Raw genomic sequence first — 23,831 nt, forward strand, 5'->3', positions numbered from 1 at the left:
GTCAGTTTTTTGTTGGAATTTCTCAGTACTGTTGGCTAACTTTTCCACTATGGCTTCCAAAGATAACTTTGAAGGTGGTATTTGTTGATTCTACGGTGGCCTCTATTGGTATGGTTGATTGAATTGCGGATTCGTCCCATAGCAGAGATTCAGGTGATCTTTCCACCCTACATTATACGAGTTTGAGTAGGGGTCATATCGCCTTTAAGGTGGTCCTGAAAAGTTTTCGACAGCATTCGCTTGTTCCGCCGAATCCTCTTGTAAAATAGGACATGAGTTCGTCGGGTGATTTGGCTTTGCGCAAATTTCGCATAACCGTGATGGGCCTATTTTATCTGAAAGTAAAGTTTGAACAACATTAGTCAGCTTATCAATCTTGTCTTCTAGAGATAAAGAACTTAACCCATGAACCCGTCTCGTGGGTTCTGTAATCGGTCGGAATTGTTGAGAGTTGGCAGCCATGTTTGAAATCAACTCTCTCGCTCTTTGAGGCGTCATATTGACTAGTGCTCCTCCACTTGCAGCATCTATCATTTTCATTTCCATTGGGAGTAATCCCTTATAAAAATACTGCAAGAGTGACTGTTCAGTCAATCCATGTTGTGGGCAGCTCGCATATAACTTTTTGTATCGCTCCCAGTAATCGTAGAGCTATTTAGTGTCCTTCTGACGGATTCTTACGATGTCCCTCCTTAGTTCGGCTGCTCGGGCTGCAGGGAAGACCCTGTCAAGAAACAAATGAGACATGTCAAACCACATGTTGACAGATTCCGAAGGCAAATAAAATAGCCACTCTCTAGCAGAGTCAGCCAATGAGAACGGAAAAGCACGAAGTTTGATTTGGTCTTCTGTTACTCCCTAAGGCTTCATGCTTATGCACACCATATGGAACTCCTTAAGGTGGGTGTGCGAATTTTCATTTTGTAGTCCACGAAAAGTGGGCAATAGGTGGATCAAACCCGACTTTAGCTCAAACAGCATTCCTCCTGCCGGATAGGTTATACATAAGGGCTATTGTTCATCCGGTGCCGTTGTGAGCTGGCGTATAGTTTGTTCAGCCATCCCGTCTGGTTTGTCAAAAAATTCTTCGGTGTAAGATATAGTTTCAAATTCGGGATTTGGCCGTTTACCGCGACGTAAGGCTTCTCTTCGTAGTTGTCGGGCCAATTTCTCAATTTCTGGATCAAACTCTAGATTTCCCGGTTCTAATCTAGCCATAAGGTAGTCAAACAAAGGTTAGAAAATATCTCCAATCCCCAGCAACGGTGCCAAAATTTGATGGGCGTCGAATTCACCAAAAATAATTCCTACTAAATACTCTAAATAGTAGTAAGAGTGGTAGTAGGGTCGAGTCCACAGTGATTGGTACTCTAATCAACTTTTGAGTTTGGCTTATGAACAGAATGTCGTGTCAAGCGTCGTGGCTAGCGTCGTGCCCACGACTCTAAACGTACCAGCTAAAAAATAAGCAAATAAATAAGTAAAGCGGGGGATTTTGAAATTGATTAGAAATTAAATAATTAAAACTGTTAAGATAAATAATTAAATAAATCAGAAATTAAATTGGGATTTGCAATCAAATGTAATAAGTCTTAGCCTTAGACTCGGTAAATTTCGTATTGAGAATCGATCCTCGAAAATTAATCTTCTCCTCCAATCGATAAGCTGGTTATAGCAGTTAAGAATGTCCTAAACACCAATCCTTCCTCTAGCAGCTGGTTCTGGTACGACCTACAAACCAACCCTTACCAATTATCTAATCAAGGTACATGTGTTCCCGATACAAGATTCTGGCAGCCTTACGTTTTGAAGAACCCAACTCGAATTAACGGCCTCAACCGCGTGGGTCGTTTAAACCCGATCACTTCTTCCTCGATCTATTCTCGAAAATCTAAATACAGCACGGCCGACTTGAATCTCCAATTGTAAGCAAACACAACTCCAACCCAACGTGCACTTTGACTTGAAATCGAATTTAACTTTAAGGGATGATTGGTCTATCCCGATACTTAGGAAAAAATGAATAACGATGGGACGGATTTTTTTTAACACGAATTCGTATCTCACGATTCTCGACCAGAAAGAACACTGGCCTAAAGCTAAGAAGAAATTTAGTTAAGCATGAAATTGTTCATGCTTTGTGAGCTTGGAAAGGAGATTGATGATTATGGTGAAGCAATGAATGGAAAGGACTTGGAGAGCAATTGACCCAATTATGGAAAACAAACAAAAATTGGATACAAGGCTACAAAATGTAACGTAAAATTGAAGGGAAAAAAATGATATTCCAATTCCAAATTGGAGAAGGAAATACAAGAGAGAGTAATTCAATTCCCAATTGAAATAGGAATGTAAAGACAAAGGACGATTTTTCTAAGAACTAAAAGCCCCTATTTATATACATGGGGTTTACTAAAAATGGCATAATCCTAAATTAATAAAATAAAATAAAATAAAACAAAATAATATCTTCTATTTTTAGCTTTTTACAAAGTCAAAATTTATGTTAAATCCTTGGCTTTTCCCATCTTTTTGATTTGGCCCCAACTCAACGATTTGTCTTTCAATTTGACCCCTTTTTGCTCGTTTTTGACCAATTGCATCCTTGACAAGATTAAATCATAAAAACACCAATTAAGTAGGGATTAATTGAGAAATAAACCAAATTAAACACAAGAATTATGTAAGTTAATATGTTTATTAGTTTCGGATTAGTAGATTCTCATATACGAACAAGTATCGAGGTAAGTTCGTGTAACTAAATTATATACATTTATATGTTTAAATTAAATGTTGTATATGTGAATTATATTATTGTCATGTGTACGAAATTGATTAAACATTCGATAACGCCCAGCAAATGTTAAGTCTCGTTTGGACAAATGAAAATCGATGGATACAAGTTTCCTGTATTGGTTGTAGTCTTGCATATGTTGCGAAAACACCACTGCTCGAAAGAGTGTCCTGTTATTAGCCCTCTCAGGCTTCTCGATATATGGCTCTTCAGAGCTTCTCGATTAAGGGCTCTTTCATGAGCTTCTTGTTAAATTAGCTCTTTATGAGCTTCCCGATAGTGCTCGTTTTAACTTCCCGATGTATAGCAATCTGGAGTTCCTGTTATATGGCTCTTTGTGAGCTTTCTGATATGGTTCTTTGTGAACTTTCTGATTATGGCTCTTATGAGTTTCCCATTATATAACCCAAATAAGCTTCCCGATAGGCTCTTTGTGAGCTTCCTAAGATGGCTCTCTGTAAGCTTCCCGTTATAAGGCTCGAGAGTGTGCTTCCTGGTTATGTACTCTAATGAGCACCCCCCGTATATGAATTGACTAACTTGTTTGTTTTCTTGATATTTATGTAAATTTCATGATGAGCTCATCTTTGTTTTCTTGATATTCATGTAAATTTCATGACTAACTTGTTTGATGAGAGCATGTGTCTAGGCAATTGACCATAATGTTTTGGATGCATGTTTGTATGCTTACTTAAATGAATATGACTGGTAAGTTAAATTCTTGTTATATAAACTTACTAAGCATAATATGGTTGCTCTATTTTATAGTACTTAGAGGCTCGTGAAAGTTGGAACTTGGTCAGAATCACATTACACTATCCCTCAAACTTCTCGGTATATGAAACAAGTTAATTTTTGGAATAGTGGCACGTATAGGATAAAATAGATCAAATGATTAAATATTTTGGTTGTAACTAACCATTGGAATAACTAGTGTTAATCATATTTTAATGTAATTATATAAGACTTTATCATGTTTAATTTGTGATGAAATGGTTTTATGGTGGAGAGTATATAAATCTATTTATGAATGATTTTGAATTAGTATATTTGATAAAATTTATTTATGAACATAAGTGTGATATTGGTAAGTTTAAATACTTGAACATATGAGCTAATATAACATGCACAAGATTGGCTTAGGTTTAGTTTTAATGTCTTGAATTGGTTTGTAACGCCCCAAAAATCTCTCTTATATATTTATTTTCATATGTTTGCAACACAAATGTGTATCTACTTCAGTGGTTAAGTGTTCTCTATGTGTGTGGGAGGTCCAAAGTTCAAGCCTTGGCTTGGGGAAATTTTTGTTTTTAAATGTATAAACCCATGTCTCTAATCAGCAGGCTTATAAATAAATGTTAGCAAAATATGTTAGAACGGGTCTGCTGGTCTGGTGGTTAAGTGCACTTTTAAGTGGCAAGAGGTCTGGGGTTCGAATCTTTGCGCGATTAAGGGGATTTATTTTTACTGCTGGTGCTATGTGAGTGTTGTAGTTTGACCGAAATTCTAAGTATTTGAGGAGTGCGGGGATGTTGTGGCCAATTTTTAGGAGGATAATGAGAGTGGTTTCGGTAGTTGTGGGATTAGTGGAGGAAAATAAGGAATTTGAGGTGTAGTGGGGAAGTGGACGGTTGGTAGTGAGGATTTTGAGGAGAGGATTAAGGGAAGTGATTAGAGTTGTGTCGAACTTGATCTCTTCATCTCAAAATTTTGGCCTTTCTATCCCTTTTGACTTTATGAATCCATTTTCTCTACCGTTTTTTTCCTGCTTCACTGTTGCCGATTTGCTCTTCCAGCTTTTCTCTTCTTCTCCTTTTATTTGCTGCCAATTTCTTGCTGGAAAACTTCCTTCTTCTATTACTTTGGCTTCTCCATTAATCCATTCTTTCTCTAAACTCTTATACGTGCCACAACTTGTCTTCTCCGTTGTGCTTTTGTATGTTTGGTAAGTAGTGTTTTCGCCTCTTGCTAATTAATTCTTGGTTGGTGACTAAGGAGTTTGTTGTTACTTAAGGTAGGCGGAAGGCAGTGATTGGTTTGTGCTGCTGCTGAGGTTGGAGCGTTAAGGACGGAGTTTTTGTTGGTAAGTGGATCATGCTTATTGAATTGCCCTCGATATTGGGGTCTTGATTAAATCGTTGTTTTTCGACTAAAAAGGGTGTTTTAATATTCGGTTTTTGAGATGTTAATTGGGGAATCTTTGTTAATTATGATGGCAGTCGAAAGTCTAGAGCTAAGGGTTGTGCTGGTTCCGAATTATAGAGGGAAGCATTTGGTGTTCGTAAGGTAAGAGTTCGATTAAGATGTTAGAAGTATACCTGTCGATTTTAGTCAATTGGTTATTGATTGAGGTATATAATAAAAGTGATATACTAGTCAATTGATAGGTATTGGGTGCTTAGGAGTGCTTTTGCAAATAATCAGAATTAGGTGTGTAATCACAGCACTAAAAATCTGTAATCGGTAAAAAACCGAATAATAAAGCTGTCGACGCTAGACGGGCATATGACCACTTGTATGGTAGGCTGTGTGATCGACGAGGCTGGCCGTGTGTGATACATGAGCCGGACCGTATTGGGCTGTGTGGGCTACACGGTCGTGTTGGCCCAAACGGGCATGTGGGATTTTTGGGCCAGGCCGTGTGATCCACACGACTAAGGCCATTTTGGGCCGCATGGGCCATACGGGTGTGTGGGCCCACACGGGCAAATAATATGGGCTTGTGGGCCCATTTCACTATTAGACTACTAAGGTTACACGGGTCACTCGAGTCGACTGTGGACCTACGGTGGGGTCGGTAAGCTTACCTAAACCCTTAATTGACTGAAATGACTATATGACTGACATGAAAAAGTATGAGGATGTTCCACTGATTTGATACTGTATGCCTTGATTACATTCATGATATTATGTCATATTTGTATATTGCATTTCATTGGGTTGGGGGCTTATATTATTCAGAGGAAATGTATTGAAAAGCCTCAAGCCTAAATTACTGGCAGCTCAACTACAAACTACTGTTTAGTGCCGCATTTGGTACTTTTTAGAGTGTAGGGATGGGTGGGTTGATTATATCCCCACATAAAGTGTAGGGTTGACGAAGTTAGAGTGTAAAGGCTGGCTGGGTAGGAATTTGATACTGTATATCTATTACTGTACTAAATATTAATACTGTAATGGGCCAAGGCTCAAGTGCATGACTGCTTCTGTATTGTAATTGGCTAAGGCCCTAACTGAAACTGAAACTGTTACTAAAATGGCCTTAGGTCAGACTATGATTGCATTCTGTCTGCTTGTTTATATGGGAATTACACACTGAGTTTTCGTAAACTCACCCATCTGTTTTATCTATACAGGTAATCCTCAGACTTAGGCGGATCGTTGCAGCGGAGGACTCAACAGTGGCCACACGACCTATTTCATTCTATTTAGTTCTTAATTATGATATTGATTTTATTTTGGGGTGTTTTACTATATCATGACCTCTTTGGATTTTTTTTTAATTTGGGATTTTTATTGTTTTGGTTTATAACTGCTGGTTCTAGGAAAACTTGAGTTTTCAAAAGAAACAACGTTTTAACAAAATACTCACGAGTACACAAACAGTTTTATAAGCTTCCGCGGTAAATAAACATTTTGAAAACTTTTGACTGATTAAATAACACAATTTTGGAATTGATAAGTAAAAATGCAATGTTTCTGAATGGAAATTGGTTTAAGCAAAGCTACAATTTTTGAAACACACTACTATGTAACATTTCTTGATCTGACCATAACGTCCAGGCCAGGTTTGGGGTGTTACATTTAGTGGTATCAAAGCCAAGTTACAAAACTCAACTGTGGATTTGGATTTTTAGAATTCGATTTTCTAAGAACTATTTTCTAATGATTTGAAATATTTTTAACAAATGTGTGGTACACTGAGTTTCCACGCCGATCCTGTAAGTTCTCTAAACTGTTATTTGTTTATAAACTGAAAATGCTATAGATAGTATGTATCGAAACTACTATAGATAAACTGTACTAAAAAACACTTAAGTTAGTGTATACTGATACTGTAGTAAGACTGGTAGACATAGATTGACACTGCGATGTACGAAACAAATTGTACACTTCTGATACTATTTTCATAAAATATCTATTAATAAACATTGAAATTGTCAACTGATACATAAAACTGTTAAAAAAATAAAATGCAATTAGATAATTAGCACCAGAGATACTCATGGACGGGGTATAAGAGGCCGTGGTAGAGGCTGTAGAGGGGCTCGAGCAGAGTCTTCATCTTCTGGAAACCTGCCTAATTTAGATACTAGTGAGATGCTGGCTTCACCTATGACTAAGACTAGGCCTCATGATCGAGCGGCTAGGGACGGTGCACTGTCCTAAACCATGTTAAGGATTCTAGAGAGGATCGCTGGGCCCAATACTAGAGCTAGAGGCCGCGGGTCGGTTACGGAATGACTCTAGTCTAATGGAGTTTTCAAGGTTATTGCTGGAGTTGCCCCTAATATGGCTGAGTACTGGATAGAGGACATAGAGAGGATTATAGACGATCTAGATTGCACTCCCGAGCAAAAATTAAAAGGTGCTGTATCGCTGCTAAGTGATGAGGCATATCAGTGGTGGCTCACTGTTAAGGAGGGCAATCAACCCGAACAACTGTCCTGGGAATATTTTAAGATTGTTTTCGAGGGAAAGTATGTGGGTGCTAGTTACGTGAATGCTCATCGGCGAAAGTTCCTGAATTTGACTCAGAGAGATAAATCAGTGGCTGAGTATGTGGCTGAGTTTCTGAGATTGAGCAGTTATGCACAAGGTATAGTGGCGACTGAGTACGAACGATATGTTTGCTTCAAGGATGGCCTCAAGGATAATTTGAGGGTTCTGATAGCTCCACAGAGGGAGCGAGACTTTGCTGCACTGGTTGATAAGACGAAGATCATCGAGGAAATGAAATGTGCTGAGCACCAGAACCGAAAGAGAGGTAGGAGCAAGAGGGAGTTGGAACCCTCAAGTTTTATTTAGAGGGCTAAGAAAAAGGCCAAAGTTGATGGGTAGATCGGATTTGGGGCTTCTATTGCCGCTACTAGACAGCCGCCGTGTACTGACTGTGGTAGACGCCATTAGGACGAGTGTTGGAAAAGAATTGGGGCTTGTTTGAGGTGTAATTCATTAGAGCACCATATTAGAGAGTGTCCGCAGAGGTCCGATTAGATGCAAACTTCTGGCATGGGTACTGTACTACCACCGAGGGCAGTCTAGCAGCCACCGAGAGGCCGTGGTCAGGCCAAAAGTGGGGATGGTTTTGGTCATGGTCAAAGAGCACCGAGCGGAAGTGCTGGGCATACTGAGGCAAGGCAGCTGACTCTAGTTTATGCTGCACGTTGCCGAGAAGATAGAGATGCTCCAGACGTCATTACGGGTTCTTTATTTATAATAAACCTTATACTGCACTAATAGATATAGGATCCACTCACTCCTATATAGCTTGTACCATATCTAAAAACTTGGGTATACTGGTTGAGAGTACTACGAGTGAGGTCAATGTACTGAGTTCGTTAGGGCAATCGATAAGAGTTAATAAACTGTTTAGAGATGTCCCTTTAGAGGTTCAAGGGGCTATTTTTTTGGCTAACTTGATGGAGCTTCCATTTGGGGAGTTCGATTTAATACTGGGAATGGATTGGTTGGTTAAACACTGAGTGAGCTTGGATTGTGCCATAAAAAGGGTTGTACTGAGAACGGAGGAAAGTGAGGTAGTCGTAATTGGGGAACGTCGAAATTACTTATCGAATGTGATTTTTGCACTGAGGGTGGAAAAGTTAGTTCGTAAGGGATGTGAGGCGTATTTGGCCTACATCAGTGTTTTAGATTCTAGAGATTCTTCGATTAAAGATATCAAGACGGTTAAGGATTTTTCACATGTTTTTCTTGAAGAGCTACCTGGGTTACCTCCAAATCGTGAAGTAGAGTTTGGGATTGAGCTCCTTGCTGGTACAGTTCTGGTGTTCATCGCCCCTTATAGAATGGCACTGAAAGAGCTCGTGGAGCTTAAAGCTCAGATTCAAGAGTTACTAGATTGTAGGTTCATCCGCCCTAGTTTGTCCCCGTGAGGAACACCAGTTCTGTTCGTAAAAACGAAGGATGGATCCATGCGTATGTGCATTGACTACTGAAAACTGAACAAACTGACCATAAAGAATAAGTACCCCCTATCGAGGATAGATGATCTGTTTGACCAGTTTTGAGGAGTTTCAGTTTTCTCTATGATTGATCTCCGATCAAGGTATCACCAATTGAAAGTTAACGAGGCTGATGAGCATAAGACGGCGTTTAGGACTCATTATGGACACTACGAGTTCTTAGTAATGCCATTTGGACTAACTAATGCAATGGTTACTTTTATGGATCTAATGAACCAAGTGTTTCAGCCCTATTTGGATTGGTTCATGGTGGTATTTATTGATCGAATATTGGTATATTCGAAGACCGAGGATGAACATGATGAACATCTCAGAGTGGTTCTACAGATTATGCAAGAGAAACAATTATACGCCAAATTCAGTAAATGTGAGTTCTGGTTATGTGAAGTGACATTTCTGGGACATGTGATTTCTACTGAGAGGATTAGAGTCAATCCTCGAAAGATTGAGGCCGTCTTAGATCGGAAGTAGCCTAAGACTGTATTTGAAATCTGCAGTTTTTTGGGAGTGGCAGGGCATTATCGACGTTTTGTAGAAAGGTTTTCATTGATTGTGGCACCCTTGACTAAGCTGCTACATAAGGGTGTACCGTTTAATTGGACTGATGCGCAACAAGAGAACTTTGAGAAGCTCAAGACTGTACTGACTGAGGCCCCTGTTTTGATACAGCCAGAGTCTAAAAAAGAGTTTATCGTCTACAGTGATGCATCACATGTCGATTTAGGATGTGTATTGATGCAAGAGGGTAAGGTGGTAGTGTATGCGACTCGTCAGCTTAAGACTCATGAGGCGAATTATCCAGCGCATGACCTAGAGATGGCCGCAGTGGTGTTCACACTGAAAATCTGGAGTCATTACCTATATGGTGAAAAGTGTATCATCTACACGGATCACAAGAGTCTCAAGTACCTCCTCACATAAAAGGAACTGAATCTTAGGCAGCGTAGGTAGATTGTGCTACTTAAAGATTACGACTGTATGACTAGATACCATCTTGGTAAAGCCAATGTGGTGGCCAATGCACTGAGCCGTAGGGCTATGACTGATTTGAGGGCAATATTTGCTTGCCTCAGTTTATTTGATTATGGAAGTCTGTTAGCCGAACTTCAGGTTAAACCGACATGGGTCGATCAGATTAAAGGTAAGTAGTTAGATGATGAGCCTTTCGGTCTTCGCTTTCGATAGGTTGAGAGTGGGAATACTATGGATTTTGGACTGAATAGCGAAGGGGTACTCTGTTTCCATGGGAGAATCTGTGTACCGAAAGATACTGAATTAAGACAATTGATAGTGAGAGAGGCGCATGTAGCCCTTATGCTATGCATCCTAGCGGAAATAAGATGTACCGCGACCTTCGTGAGTTATACTGGTGGCCAGGTCTTAAACGAGAAGTTACCGATTTTGTGGCTAAGTGTTTGACATGCTAGCAGGTTAAGGCTGAGCATCAGTTGCCTTCGGGTTTGTTACAGCCAGTTAAGATTCTACTTTAGAAGTGGGAGTGAGTGACTATAGACTTCGTTAGTAGGTTACCTCTCACACCCACTAAGAAGGATTCTGTATGGGTCATCGTGAATCGATTGACCAAATCTGCCCATTTCATACCAGTTCGTACTGACTACTCTTTACAGAATCTAGCTAAACTGTATGTGTCTGAGATAGTGAGACTGCATGAGATACCTATTTCAATCATCTTAGATAGGGATCTTCACTTCACGTCTTGGTTCTGGAAGAAGCTACATGAAGCTTTGGGTACAAGGCTGGACTTCAGTACTGCGTTCCATCCTCAAACAGATGGTCAATTTGAGAGGGTGATTCAGATATTAGAGGATATGTTGAGGAGTTGTGTGATTGAATTTCGAGGAAATTGAGAGATTTACCTACCGCTAGCAGAGTTTGCTTATAACAACAGCTATCAGTCTAGCATACAGATGGCACCTTACGAGGCATTATATTGTCATAGGTGTCGCACACCTTCATGTTGGACTGGGTTGGGCGAGCGACGTGTTCTGGGCCCTGAACTAGTTTTTGATACCGAGGATAAAGTTAGGTTCATTCGAGATCGACTGAAAGCGGCATCTGATAGACAGAAGTCCTACGCAGACCTGAAGCATTTTGAAATCGAGTATTCTATGGGAGACTTTGTTTTTCTTAAGGTCTCCTCATGGAAGAAGGTACTGAGGTTTGGTTGTAAGGACAAGTTAAGCCTTAGGTTTATTGGGCCTTACTGCGTACTGAAATGTGTGGGATCGTCTACCTACCAGTTGGAACTACCTCAGAATTGGATCGGATCCATGATGTTTTTCACATCTCGATGCTGAGGAATTATCGCTCTAATCCTACGCATATTGTTCCTGTTGGGGAGATCGAGGTTAGGCTAGATCTAACCTTTAAGGAGAAGCTAGTTTAGATATTGGATCGAGATGTAAATGTTCTAAGAAGAAAATCCATCCTACTGGTTAAGGTTCTTTGGCGTAATCATAGCACTGAGGAGGCCACGTGGGAGCCGGAGGATACAATGAGACAGTAGTATCCTCATCTGTTCTAATTAGGTAAATTTCGAGGCCGGAATTTTCTTTAGGGGTAGAGTTGTAACGCCCCAAAAATTTCTCTTATATATTTATTTTCATATATTTATAACACAAATGTGTATCTGTTTCAGTGGTTAAGTGTTCTCTGTGTGTGTGGGAGGTTCCAAGTTCAAGTCTTGGCTTGGGCAAATTTTTGTTTTTAAATGAATAAACCCCTATCTCTAATCAGTAGGCTTATAAATAAATGTTGGTAAAATATGTCAGAATGGGTTTGCTGGTCTGGTGGTTAAGTGCAGTGTTAAGTGGATAGAGGTCTAGGGTTCGAATCTCTGCGCGATCAAAGAGATTTATTTTTACTGCTGGTACCGTGTGTGTAACACCCCTAACCCATATCTAACACACCGGGACATGGCTCGAGGCATTACCAGAACTTTACACTTTCAGTATACTAACTCGGGTTACAAAATTTCATTTGAATTTAAAACTTTTCAATCATGAGCATCTCATCCCTTATATAGGCCTTCGAGACCTATAACATATCGAAAGGCAATGCGGGACAATTCGAACACGTTTGATAAACATTGGGCTTCTCGGAAGATTTTCTTTATCATGAAGTGTCACACGCCCGTGTAGGTGGGCCGTATGGACTCACATGCTCGTGTATCTTGGGGCACGCCCGTGCCCTTCAACCGTGGGCAACACTGACTTATCAACACGACCATGGAACACGTTCGTGCTGCCTGCCCGTGGACGGCACTGTCATTTTAACACGGCCATGGCGCACGCCCGTGTGGCTTCCCGTGTACGACTTTGAGCTAAAATTTTAATTGCAGGGGACACACGGCCATAGCACACACCCATGGGAGGGAACCGTGTGTCACACACGGCCTAGACACACGCCCGTGTGTTCAACCATGTGGTCTTTATTAGACTATTTTCCAAGCCTTTAGTCACCCCTTTATACTACTTGTGCCTAATGGTTACCAAGTTTGAGAAGAAGCATAATTATATACTTGTAAATAATCTTATTGAAAATAGTTGTATGGAAACCTCATATCATTGGTTTCATACATAAATGGTTATTTCCTATTTAGTTTCATGGGTTCCCATATTACATTAATCCATCTGAAATTGGCTCATTCATGTGATTCATTGCCAATTGATAGAAACTCATCCTTCGTAATTAAAACCATGCATAAAATCGTAGGTCATAGCCTACTTAAATTAAGCCAATTCTCATGGACATATACAAAGAGATAAACATATTTTTACATGCCTTTACTGGGCAAATCAAATGACACATATAAAAAAATACTCAAAAATACTATACATGCCATTGAACAAAATAAACTGAGTCTTTATACCAAAGCTTGTTTAGTTGATAATGTGTTCACTCCCTAATTGTCTTCCAATCCTTATGAGTCATTGAGCACTGTGAGACAGGGAAAAAGAAAGGGTAAGCATTTTCATGCTTAGTAAGCTTGAATAACCGAAAAGTAAACTTACTGAGTAATTAGCAAACATCCATACTTATTTCATGAAATCATCCATACTTATTTCAAGAAATCATCCATTATGAAATGATTTCCTATCACATGCACTCAATCAATGAGTTAGTCATATAATCATGTATTATGTAATTTAACTAGATGAGCTCATCATTCAACATTTCATTCATATATGTATATCCATGTTAATCTCGTTGACTTTCTAAGAAACCTAGATGGAATACCCAATATCCGTCAATTTATACGAATGATTATTCCATCTATGCACTTCCGCGAACCTCACATCATATGGCAGGATCACCAGTCCAGGCTAAATCCCCCATTATATGAACTCATAAGGTGAGGTCGGGATTACCAGTCCAGGCTAAATCCCTTATAGCAACAAACACCCTTAATGAGCTCAGATCTGAATTACCAATCCAGGCTAAATTCAGACCCTAATCAGATTACCCGTCTGGGCTGAATCTATCATGCAAACATATTCTTCGGGAGGCTTGATCATTCAAGGAACATCCATCCGGGCTAGATTCCTTTTTATACCTAAGATCTCAAATTACCCATCCGGGCTAAATCCTTACTGCAACACATGAAGAATCTCAGTTTACCTGTTCAATGAGGGTTTATCCATCGAATTCCCTTTGTCAACCTCAACCGAGATATTTTTCATATGTTATCATCAATATGCATTTCTATGATATTTCATACCAATAACAAATACAATCATCAAGCATTCATAATTCATACAATTATGCATATCAAGGGTTTACTAAGTTATCCAAACTTACCTGGTACTCTTTTCGGAGTTGTGTTTCGGTTATTCCGAAACCTTGCGTTTACCACGATTGACCTCCGAAATTTGTTCCTTGGGGTCTATAACAGCAAAATTAATTCATTAATACCTCACATTATACATTTCAAGTTTAATATCTACTCCCGGTCCAAATGACCGTTTTGCCCCTAACCTTTGACATTTTTACGATTTAGTCCCTAGGCTCTTATAATGAAACACATGCAATTTCTATCTTACCCAAGCCTAACTGAACATTTTTCTCTCTTATGGCAACCCACATTTTTCATTATTTTCCTCATTTCTACCACACATTTACATCTTTTACAAAATAGTCCCTATAAGGGTTTCTCATGAAAACCAACTTGGAAAAGATGTTTAACACACATTTATCTTTCATATTCTTCCATAAAACATCAAAACACAATCAACTCATGCATGGGTAAATTTTTAAACATGAACCCTAGCATGAAATATGGGTAGAAATGGAGAGATCAAGCTAACATGAAAAACGGGGCTCGGGAGCACTTACTATTGAGCTTGCAAATTGAAGAAACCCTAGGTATGGTGTCCTCCAAATTTTGGCAGCTATGGGAAGAAGATGAGCATATTTTTGCTCCATTTTTCTCTTTTTATTTCATTAAAATGCTTAATGACCAAAATGCCCTTATGCCCTTTCTTTAAAATTTCATCCATGCAAGCCCATTTTTGTCCAAAAATTTAAAATTTGGGAAAATTGCTCTCCAAGACCTTCTAATTCATAATCTAAAGCAATTTCATACAAATTGCTTCTAGAAACCAAGTTTTGCAATTTATTCAATTTAATCCCTAATTTCCAATTGGACATCTTATATTTAGAATTTCTTCATGAAACTTTAACACATGCATATACTCATATTCTTGGCCTCATAATAATCATAAAATAAATATTTTGATGTCAGATTTGTGTTCCTGAAACCACTATTCTGACTATGCCCTATTTCGGGATGTTACAGTGTGAGTGTTGTAGTTTGACCGAAATTCTGAGTATTTGAGGAGTGTGAGCATGTTGTGGCTGATTTTTAGGAGGATAATAAGGGTGGTTTCGATAGTTGTGGGATTGGTGGAGGAAAATAAGGAATTTGAGGTGTAGTGGGGAAGTGGACGGTTGGTAGTAAGGATTTTAAGGAGAGGATTAAGGGAAATGATTAGAGTTGTGCCGAACCTGATTTCTTTATCTCAAAATTTTGGCCTTTCTACCCTTTTTGACTTTATGAATCCATTTTCTCTACTGTTCTTTTTCCTGCTTCACTGCTGTCGATTTGCTTTTCTGGCTTTTCTCTTCTTCTCCTTTTATTTCCTACCGATTGCTTGCTGGAAAACTTCTTTCTTCTACTGATTTGGCTTCTCTATTAATCCATTCTTTCTCTAAACTCTTTTACATTCCATAACTTGTCTTCTCCATTGTGCTTTTGTGCTTTTGGTAAGTAGTGTTTTCGCCTCCTACTAGTTGATTCTTGGTTGGAGACTAAGGAGTTTGTTGTTACTTAAGGTAAGCGAAAGGCAGTAATCAGTTTGTGCTGCTGCTGAGGTTGGAGTGTTAAGGACAGAGTTGTCGTTGGTAAGTGGATCATACTTATTGAACTACCCTTGGTATTGGGGTCTTGATTAAATCGTTGTTTTTCAACTAATAAGGGTGTTTTAATATTCAGTTTTTAAGTTGGTAATTGGGGAATCTTTATTAATTATGATGACAGTCGAAAGTCTGGAGCTAAGGGCTGTGCTGGTTCCGAATTATAGAGGGAAGCGTCTGGTGTTTGTAAGGTAAGAGTTTTATGAAGATGTTAGAAGTATATCTGTCGATTTTAGTTAATTGGTTATTGATTAAGGTATATAATAAAAGTGATATACAAGTCAATTGATAAGACTTGGGTGCTCAGGAGTGCTTTTGCAAATAATGGAGTCAGGTGTGTGGGCCCACACTGGCAAACAACATGGGCTTGTGGGCCCATTTTCACTGTTAAATTGTTAAGGTTGCACGGGTCGCCTGAGTCGACTGTGGACCTACGGTGGAGTTGGTAAGCTTACTTAAACCCCTAATTGACTGAAATGACAGTATGACTGACATGGAAAAGTTTGATGTTCCACTAATTTGATATTGTATGCCTTGATTACATTCACGATATTATGTCATATTTGTATATTGCATTACATTGGATTAGGGGCTTATATTATTCGGAGGAAGTGTACTGAAAGGCCTCGAGCTTAAATTACTGGCAGCTCAGTTGCAAACTACTGTTTAGTGTCGCATTTGGTACTTTTTTGAGTGTAGGGATGGGTGGGTTGATTATATCCCCACATGGAGTGTAGGGTTGGACTGAGTTAGAGTGTAGAGACTGGCTGGGTAGGAATTTGATACTGTATATATGTTACTGTACTGAATATTGATACTATAATGGGTCAAGGCCCAAGTTCATGACTGCTTCTGTATTGTAATGGTCTAAGGCCCTAATTGAAACTGAAACTGTTACTGAAATGGCCTTAGGCCAGGCTATGATTGCATTTTGTCTGCTTGTTTATATGGGAATTACACATTGAGTTTTCGTAAACTCACCCTTTTATTTTATCTGTATAGGTAATCCTCAGACTTAAGCAGATTGGTGCGGCGGAGGACTCACGGTGGCCACACGACCTATTTCATTCTATTTAATACTTAATTATGATATTGATTTTATTTTGGGGTATTTTACTATATCATGGCCTCTTTGGATTTTTATTTTTAATTTGGGATTTTTATTGTTTTGGTTTATAACTGCTGGTTCTAGGGAAAACTCGAGTTTTCAAAAGAAACAATGTTTTAGCAAAATACTCACGAGTACACAAACAGTTTTATAAGCTTCCGCAGTAAATAAACATTTTGAAAACTTTCGACTGAGTAAATAACATGGTTTTGGAATTGATAAGTAAAAATGCAAAGTTTCTGAACGAAAATTGGTTTAAGCAAAGTTATGATTTTTCAAACACACTACCATGTGACATCGCCTAATCTGACCATAAAGTCCAGGCCGGGTTTGGGGTGTTACATGGTTGGTAAATGTATTCAAATGTGGTTGTAGGTGGAAGGCCAAATGGGCGAGAAAAGCGGCATTGAGAATGACCTATTTTCGTCCACAAAGGTAGACACACGGGCGTGTGTCTCAGCCGTGTGTGACACACGGCCATGCGCACGGGCGTGTGGTTTGGCTGTGTGTCCTCTGCATCTTAAAATTGAGAAACAGAATGCTTCAAATTGCTCACACGGGCACGTGTCTCAGCCGTGTATGACACATGGCCTAGCACACGGGCGTGTGTCTTGGCCGTGTGAATCTTGCACCTAAAATTTGAAAATTAAATTATCCACACGGCCTAGCACATGAGCGTGTAATTGGCCGTGTGACCCAAGTCAGAGAGTTACACGAGTAAGGACACATGATGGGACACAGTCGTGTGCCCTTATTTCGAATGCCCACATGGCCTACCCATATGGGTACTTAAGGAAAATTTTGGAATTTTGTGAAAAATTCTTTAAGTTTTCAGTATAATCCCGATTTATTTTTAATGCATAAATTGGGCCTCGAGGGTCCATTTAAGGGTTGATATGATTGGTTTCAAATATGAATAATAAGTGACATGAATTAATAGTATTTGATATGTAAACTCCAGTAATGCTTTGTAATCCTGTTTTGGTGACGGATATGGGTTAGGGGTGTTACATTAATTTTCTCATATATTATTTTTATTGTATATAAATTCATCTGTATAATTCAACATAATTGTTTAAATATAAGTATAATGTTTAAATAATAGTGATTTAATATGATTAAAGTTAATTTTTATTATAATTATTTTAAAACCCGGGCGTAGTCAAGCAATAAAATCTAGTTTATAAGCAATTTTCACTCTATAAAAAAGTGGAAAGGAAAAAAAAATTATGCAATGTTTTTTAAACTAGGTCGGTAGTTAAATCGGTCAAGTTACTGGTTCACTGATTCAGTTAGAAAATTATTGAAATTAAAAAAATTAAAATATTGATTCAATCTATTTTTAACTGATTCAATTACTTCAATTATCGATTTGACTGATTCATACCGATTCTCAATATAAGCAGTTAAAATTTACTTTCCAAATAAATCTCCCGATCCTGTTCAAACGGATTCATGCATATTCTATTAATCAAATAAAGATGAAAGATTCTAATAATATTAACGAATTGTTGATAGACTGTTATTTTTCTTTCATAAAAAAATACAAAACACTCAATCATACTAAAGGCCAGTTACTAGTGCTTTAAAAAAAAACACTTCTGGTTTCAAAAACACTTTTAAAAGAAAAGTTTTACTAAACAAGTTGCTTTTGGCTAAAATTTTTGGCTTTTCAAAAGTACTTTTCAAAAGCATCTCTAAAAAAGAAAAGCTAAAATTTTTAGCTTTTACTCTTCCAAAAGTATTTTTGGTGCTTAATTACTTTTTCCCCTCCAATAATATAATACATTCCCTTTTTTGTAGTGCTTAATTACAAATGTGTTAAAATTATTAATTAAAAATAATTTTTTAAATACTAATTATAAATATTTAATGGCTATATTTAAATATTTAAAATATAGTTTATATATTCTAATTAAATTTTATAAAAAATTAATATTTATTGTTTAAAAATATTTAAAATTTATTATTTCATATATTAAAATAATAACAAGTTATAATAAATTTTTATATTTTTATTAAAATATATTAATATTAATTAATTTAAATATTATTTAAATGTAACATGTTTAAAATAAATATTTTATTCTTTAAAAATAATTTTTAACAGTAATATTAAACACTTAAATTTTAAACTACACTTTTGATAAGTACTTTTCAAAAATATTGTTAAATTATCCCTAAAGGAAAAAAGAAAAAAAGATTCGAGTCATTGGCTTGGTTTTTCTTTGGGTCAAGTCTTTCACACAGTTTCCTTATCATTTCATTTGTGATCCATCTCTCTTCATTATTACTTCAAGAGTGTTGGTAGCAATAGTTCACATTTCCATAATTTGACTTCATTTCATTCAGTTTCTTCCTTCCCCAATTCTATTGATAACCAGTCATGGCTAGATCCTTTGCATCTAGGATTGCTGAAAATTTCATTTCTGCACTAAGCAATATTACCCATCAAGAAATAAGCCTAGCTTGGGGAGTTGACAGTGACATTGAAAAGCTTAAGAAGACTTTATATTAGAATATACCCCATACCTTGCCCATACCTTTCCCATACCTACCCATACCTTGGAAAGGTCAAAGTTATGGGCACCAAATATTTATTTAGTGTTGGGCATGGGATAATAGCAATTTTTGGTCCCTAAGTGAATAGGGACTTTGCAAGGTGGCCCTTGAACCTCAACTATAAATAGGCCAACCATTGCTCATTCTCATCATCCCGCATTTGCCATTCTCTACTTAAGGCATTGTTCTCTCTCCCTATTTGTAAAGTTTCACTTGTATTTTGGAGTGAAATATATTTAGTAGTGCCCGAAGATGTAAGCAAGATTTTCTGAACCTCGTTAAAATTCTGGTGTTCTTTACTATTTATTGTTCATATTTTGTGAGTGTGATTGTAGTGATTTATTGTGCTATTAAATTACGATAGAGGGATATTCTGGCTAGGAAAGACTTGGTACTTAAGTGATCCTCGTGATCCACCTCTCTTTCCTGGGAATTGAACTTAGTGTGATTTTTTAGTACAATAATTTTACCCTTTCACACACTTCCTCACAACAATTGGTATTAGAGCCAGATTCGTACTTAGTGAATACGACCGTTTATAGTACTATTCACGTATACGATACTATTCACGTATACAGAACTATTCACATATACGGTACTGTTCACGTATACAGTAGTTGGAATTGAGGAGAAAAATGGCAGCAGCATCGTCATCAGTAAGGATTACTGTGACAAATGCAAAATTTGAAGTAGAGAAATTTGATGGTACCAATAATTTTGGTATGTGGCAATGTGAGATCCTGGATGTCTTATGTCAGCAAGAGCTAGATATAGCCCTTGAAGAAAAACCTGACAAGATGGATGACAAGGAGTGTGCCAAGATCAATAGACAGGCGTGTGGTACAATCCGCCTATGTTTGGCCAAAGAGTAGAAGTACTCTGTCATGAGGGAGACATCAGCAAAGAAGTTATGGGATACACTGGAAGAAAAGTTTCTAACGAAAAGTCTTGAAAATAGGCTTTATATGAAAAAGAAACTTTATAGATTCACGTATGCACCCGGTATGTCAATGAATGACCATGTGAACTCATTCAATAAAATTTTAGCAGACTTGCTAAATTTGGATGAGAAATTTGAAGATGAAGACAAGGCATTATTGTTGTTGAATTCCCTTCCTGATGAATATGATCATCTTACCACCACATTGCTTCATGGGAAGGACACGATCACATTTGATGCAGTCTGTAGTGCGTTGTATAAATCTGAGACTCGAAAGAAAGATAAAAGAGATCATAGAGATATAACTGCAGAAGTCTTAACAGTAAGAGGTCGTTCACACAGCAGCAAATCTGGTAGAAGGGGAAAATCCAAACGGAGACCCGCCAAAGATGAATGTGCCTTTTGCCGTGAAAAAGGGCATTGGAAAATTAATTGTCCTAAGCTACAAAAGGGCAAGGCTATTTCTAATGCATATGTAGCGGAGCATGATGAGGAGTCAGACTTTAGTTTGGTTGGCATGGTAATGGCATGTCAAACGGATGAGTGGATTTTGGATTCTGGATGTACTTACCATATGTATCCTAATAAGGACTGGTTTTCTAGTCTTAAAGAGCTAGAAGGTGGAATTGTTCTTATGGGCAATGATAGTGCTTGTAAGACAATGGGAGTGAGTACAGTCCAATTGAAGAATCACGACGGCTCAATCCAAGTCTTGACAGATGTTCGCTATGTACCTAGCCTGAAGAAAAATCTCATCTCATTAGGGGCCCTAGAATCTAAAAGGCTCACAATCACTTTGAGAGATGGATTACTAAAGGTAGAAGCTGGGCAATTAATGGTGATGAAAGGCACAAGAAGAAATAACTTGTATTTTTTAAACAGAAGTACAGTTATTGGATCAACATCAATAGTTTCTAAAAAAGATCTAGATTAAGAGGCTACCAGATTATGGCATATGCGATTGGGACATACTGGTGAAAAAGCTTTGCAGACATTGGCGAAGCAAGACTTGTTGAAAGGTACAAATTCTTGCAAAATGGAATTCTGTGAACATTGTGTTCTGGGTAAGCAGAAGAGGGTAAAATTTGGTCTAACAATTCACAATACGAAAGGAATTCTGGACTACGTTCACAGTGATGTGTGGGGACCTACCAAAGTGGCTTCTTTGGGAGGTATGCACTATTTTGTTACTTTTGTTGATGATTATTCAAGAAAAGTATGGGTGTATCTAATGAAAAGAAAAATTGAAGTTTTGGATGCAGTTCTGAAATGGAAGAAGATGGTGGAGACTCAGACTGGTCGAAAGGTCAAACGACTTCGATCAGATAATGGTACTGAGTACAAAAACGACCCATTTCTACAAGTATGCCAAGATGAGGGCATTGTGCGACACTTCACTGTTCGGGATACACCACAGCAGAATGGGGTGGCAGAACGCATGAATCGAACTATACTGGAGAAAGTTCGATGTATGTTGTCCAATGCTAGATTGGGCAAGGAATTTTGGGCTGAGGCAGTTACATATGCGTGCCATCTAATTAACCGTTTGCCATCAGCTGCAATAAATGGAAAAACTCCTATGGAGATGTGGACTGGTAAATCTGCTACTGATTATGATTCTTTACATGTATTTGGTTCCACTGCATATTATCATGTAAAAGAATCTAAGTTAGACCCAAGAGCAAAGAAAGCATTATTCTTGGGTATAACTGATGGAGTAAAAGGATACCGTCTTTGGTGCCCTGATACAAGGAAGATTGTTTTCAGTAGAGATGTGACTTTTGATGAATTAACCATGTTGAAGTACAAGGATTCACAAAAGGATGAAAAAACCAGTAGTACTTTATAGCAGGTGGAGCTTGAAAAGGTTAACGATGATCCAGCTAATATTGAATGGACAAATGATGAAGAGGTTCCTACCCAAGAACCTCTACAGCAACAAGATTCAATTGCATATAGGAGGCCAAGCAGAGAGATTCGTAAGCCTGCTCGCTTTGATGATATAGTGGCCTATGCACTTCCAATTGCAGATGATGATGTTCCTTCTACTTACACAGAAACAATAAGTAACCCTGATGGTGTAAAGTGGAAGCAAGCAATGAATGAAGAAATGCAGTCTCTTCATAAAAATAGGACCTGGGAGTTGGTGACACTACCCAAGGGAAAGAAGGCAATTGGATGCAAATGGGTATATGCAAAGAAGGAAGGATTTCCTAGTAAAATTGAAATTCGATACAAGGCTAGATTGGTAGCAAAGGGTTACACTCAGAAAGAAGGAATAGACTACAATGAAGTGTTTTCTCCAGTTGTGAAGCATTCGTCTATTCGGATTTTGCTAGCCTTGGTTGCGCAATATGATCTTGAACTAGTTCAGCTTGATGTGAAGACCACGTTTTTACACGGTGATTTGGAAGAGGAAATCTATATGACTCAGCCAGATGGATTCAAGGTTGCTGGAAAAGAAAATTGGGTTTGCAAACTGACAAAGTCGCTTTATGGATTGAAGCAATCTCCGAGGCAGTGGTACAAGCGATTTGATCAGTTCATGAAAGGGCAGAGGTACACAAGAAGCAAATTTGATCATTGTGTGTATTTTCAGAAGCTACAAGATGGAACTTTCATATACTTTCTCTTATATGTTGATGATATGCTAATAGCATCTAAGAGCAGAGTTGAGATTGAAAGATTGAAGACTCAACTCAATCTCGAGTTTGAAATGAAAGATCTAGGAGAAGCTAAAAAGATTCTCGGCATGGAAATATGGAGAGATAGAGCTCATGATAGAGTTAGCTTGTCTCAGAAGCAGTATTTGAAGAAGGTACCACAGCAGTTTGGCATGAACGAGCAGACAAAACCTGTAAGTACCCCGTTGGCTTCTCATTTCAAGCTTTCTGCACAACTATCTCCTTCGGCGAATACGGAACGAGAATACATGTTGCAAGTTCCGTATTCTAATGCAGTGGGTAGCTTGATGTATGCAATGGTGTGTACAAGACCCGACATTTCACAGGCAGTTAGTATAGTGAGCAGGTATATGCATAATCCTGGAAAAGGACATTGGCAAGCTGTGAAATGGATTCTACGGTATATTCAGAAGACCGCAGATGTTGGATTACTGTTCAAACAGGATAATACACTTGGTAAAGGTGTTATTGGGTACGTTGATTTTGACTATGCCGGTGATTTGGACAAGCGAAGATCAACCACCGGTTATGTGTTTACACTTGCTGGAGGACCAATAAGTTGGAAGTCTACATTACAGTCTACAGTTGCGTTGTCAACCACAGAAGCCGAGTACATGGCTGTAACAGAGGCTGTAAAGGAGGCTATTTGGTTACAAGGTATGGCTAAAACCTTGGGGTTGGTTCAGGAGCATATTAACGTGTATTGTGATAGTCAAAGTGCTATTCATTTAGCAAAGAATCAAGTCTATCATGCACGTACAAAGCATATCGATGTACGATTCCATTTTGTGCGGGAAATTATTGAAGAGGGGAAAATTTGTTTTCAAAAGATCAAGACTGCAGATAATCCCGCAGATATGATGACCAAGGTGGTAACAGCAACCAAGTTCGAACATTGTTTGAACTTGATCAATATCCTGCAAGTTTAACAGTTGAAGAAGGCACTATCAAGTATTGTTGTCAAAGGCAGAAAGAATTGTGTGAAGATAAGATTATCCTAATCAAATCTTCAAGGTGGAGATTATTAGAATATACCCCATACATTGCTCATACCTACCCATACCTTGAAAAGGTCAAAGTTATGGGCACCAAATATTTATTT

At 38.2% G+C, this 23,831-nt stretch overlaps 1 protein-coding gene across 1 annotated transcript; it reads left to right on the plus strand.

Moving 5' to 3' along the window:
• Positions 1-7,306: 7,306 nt before the first annotated feature.
• Positions 7,307-7,822, plus strand: LOC107952344 (uncharacterized). Its single transcript, XM_016887604.1, has one exon. The coding sequence runs from the start codon at positions 7,307-7,309 to the stop codon at positions 7,820-7,822; it is 516 nt and encodes a 171-aa protein (XP_016743093.1).
• Positions 7,823-23,831: the final 16,009 nt, after the last annotated feature.

The sequence above is a fragment of the Gossypium hirsutum genome, chromosome A02, assembly GCF_007990345.1.
Source record: "Gossypium hirsutum isolate 1008001.06 chromosome A02, Gossypium_hirsutum_v2.1, whole genome shotgun sequence".
NCBI classification, from domain to species: Eukaryota; Viridiplantae; Streptophyta; class Magnoliopsida; order Malvales; family Malvaceae; genus Gossypium; species Gossypium hirsutum.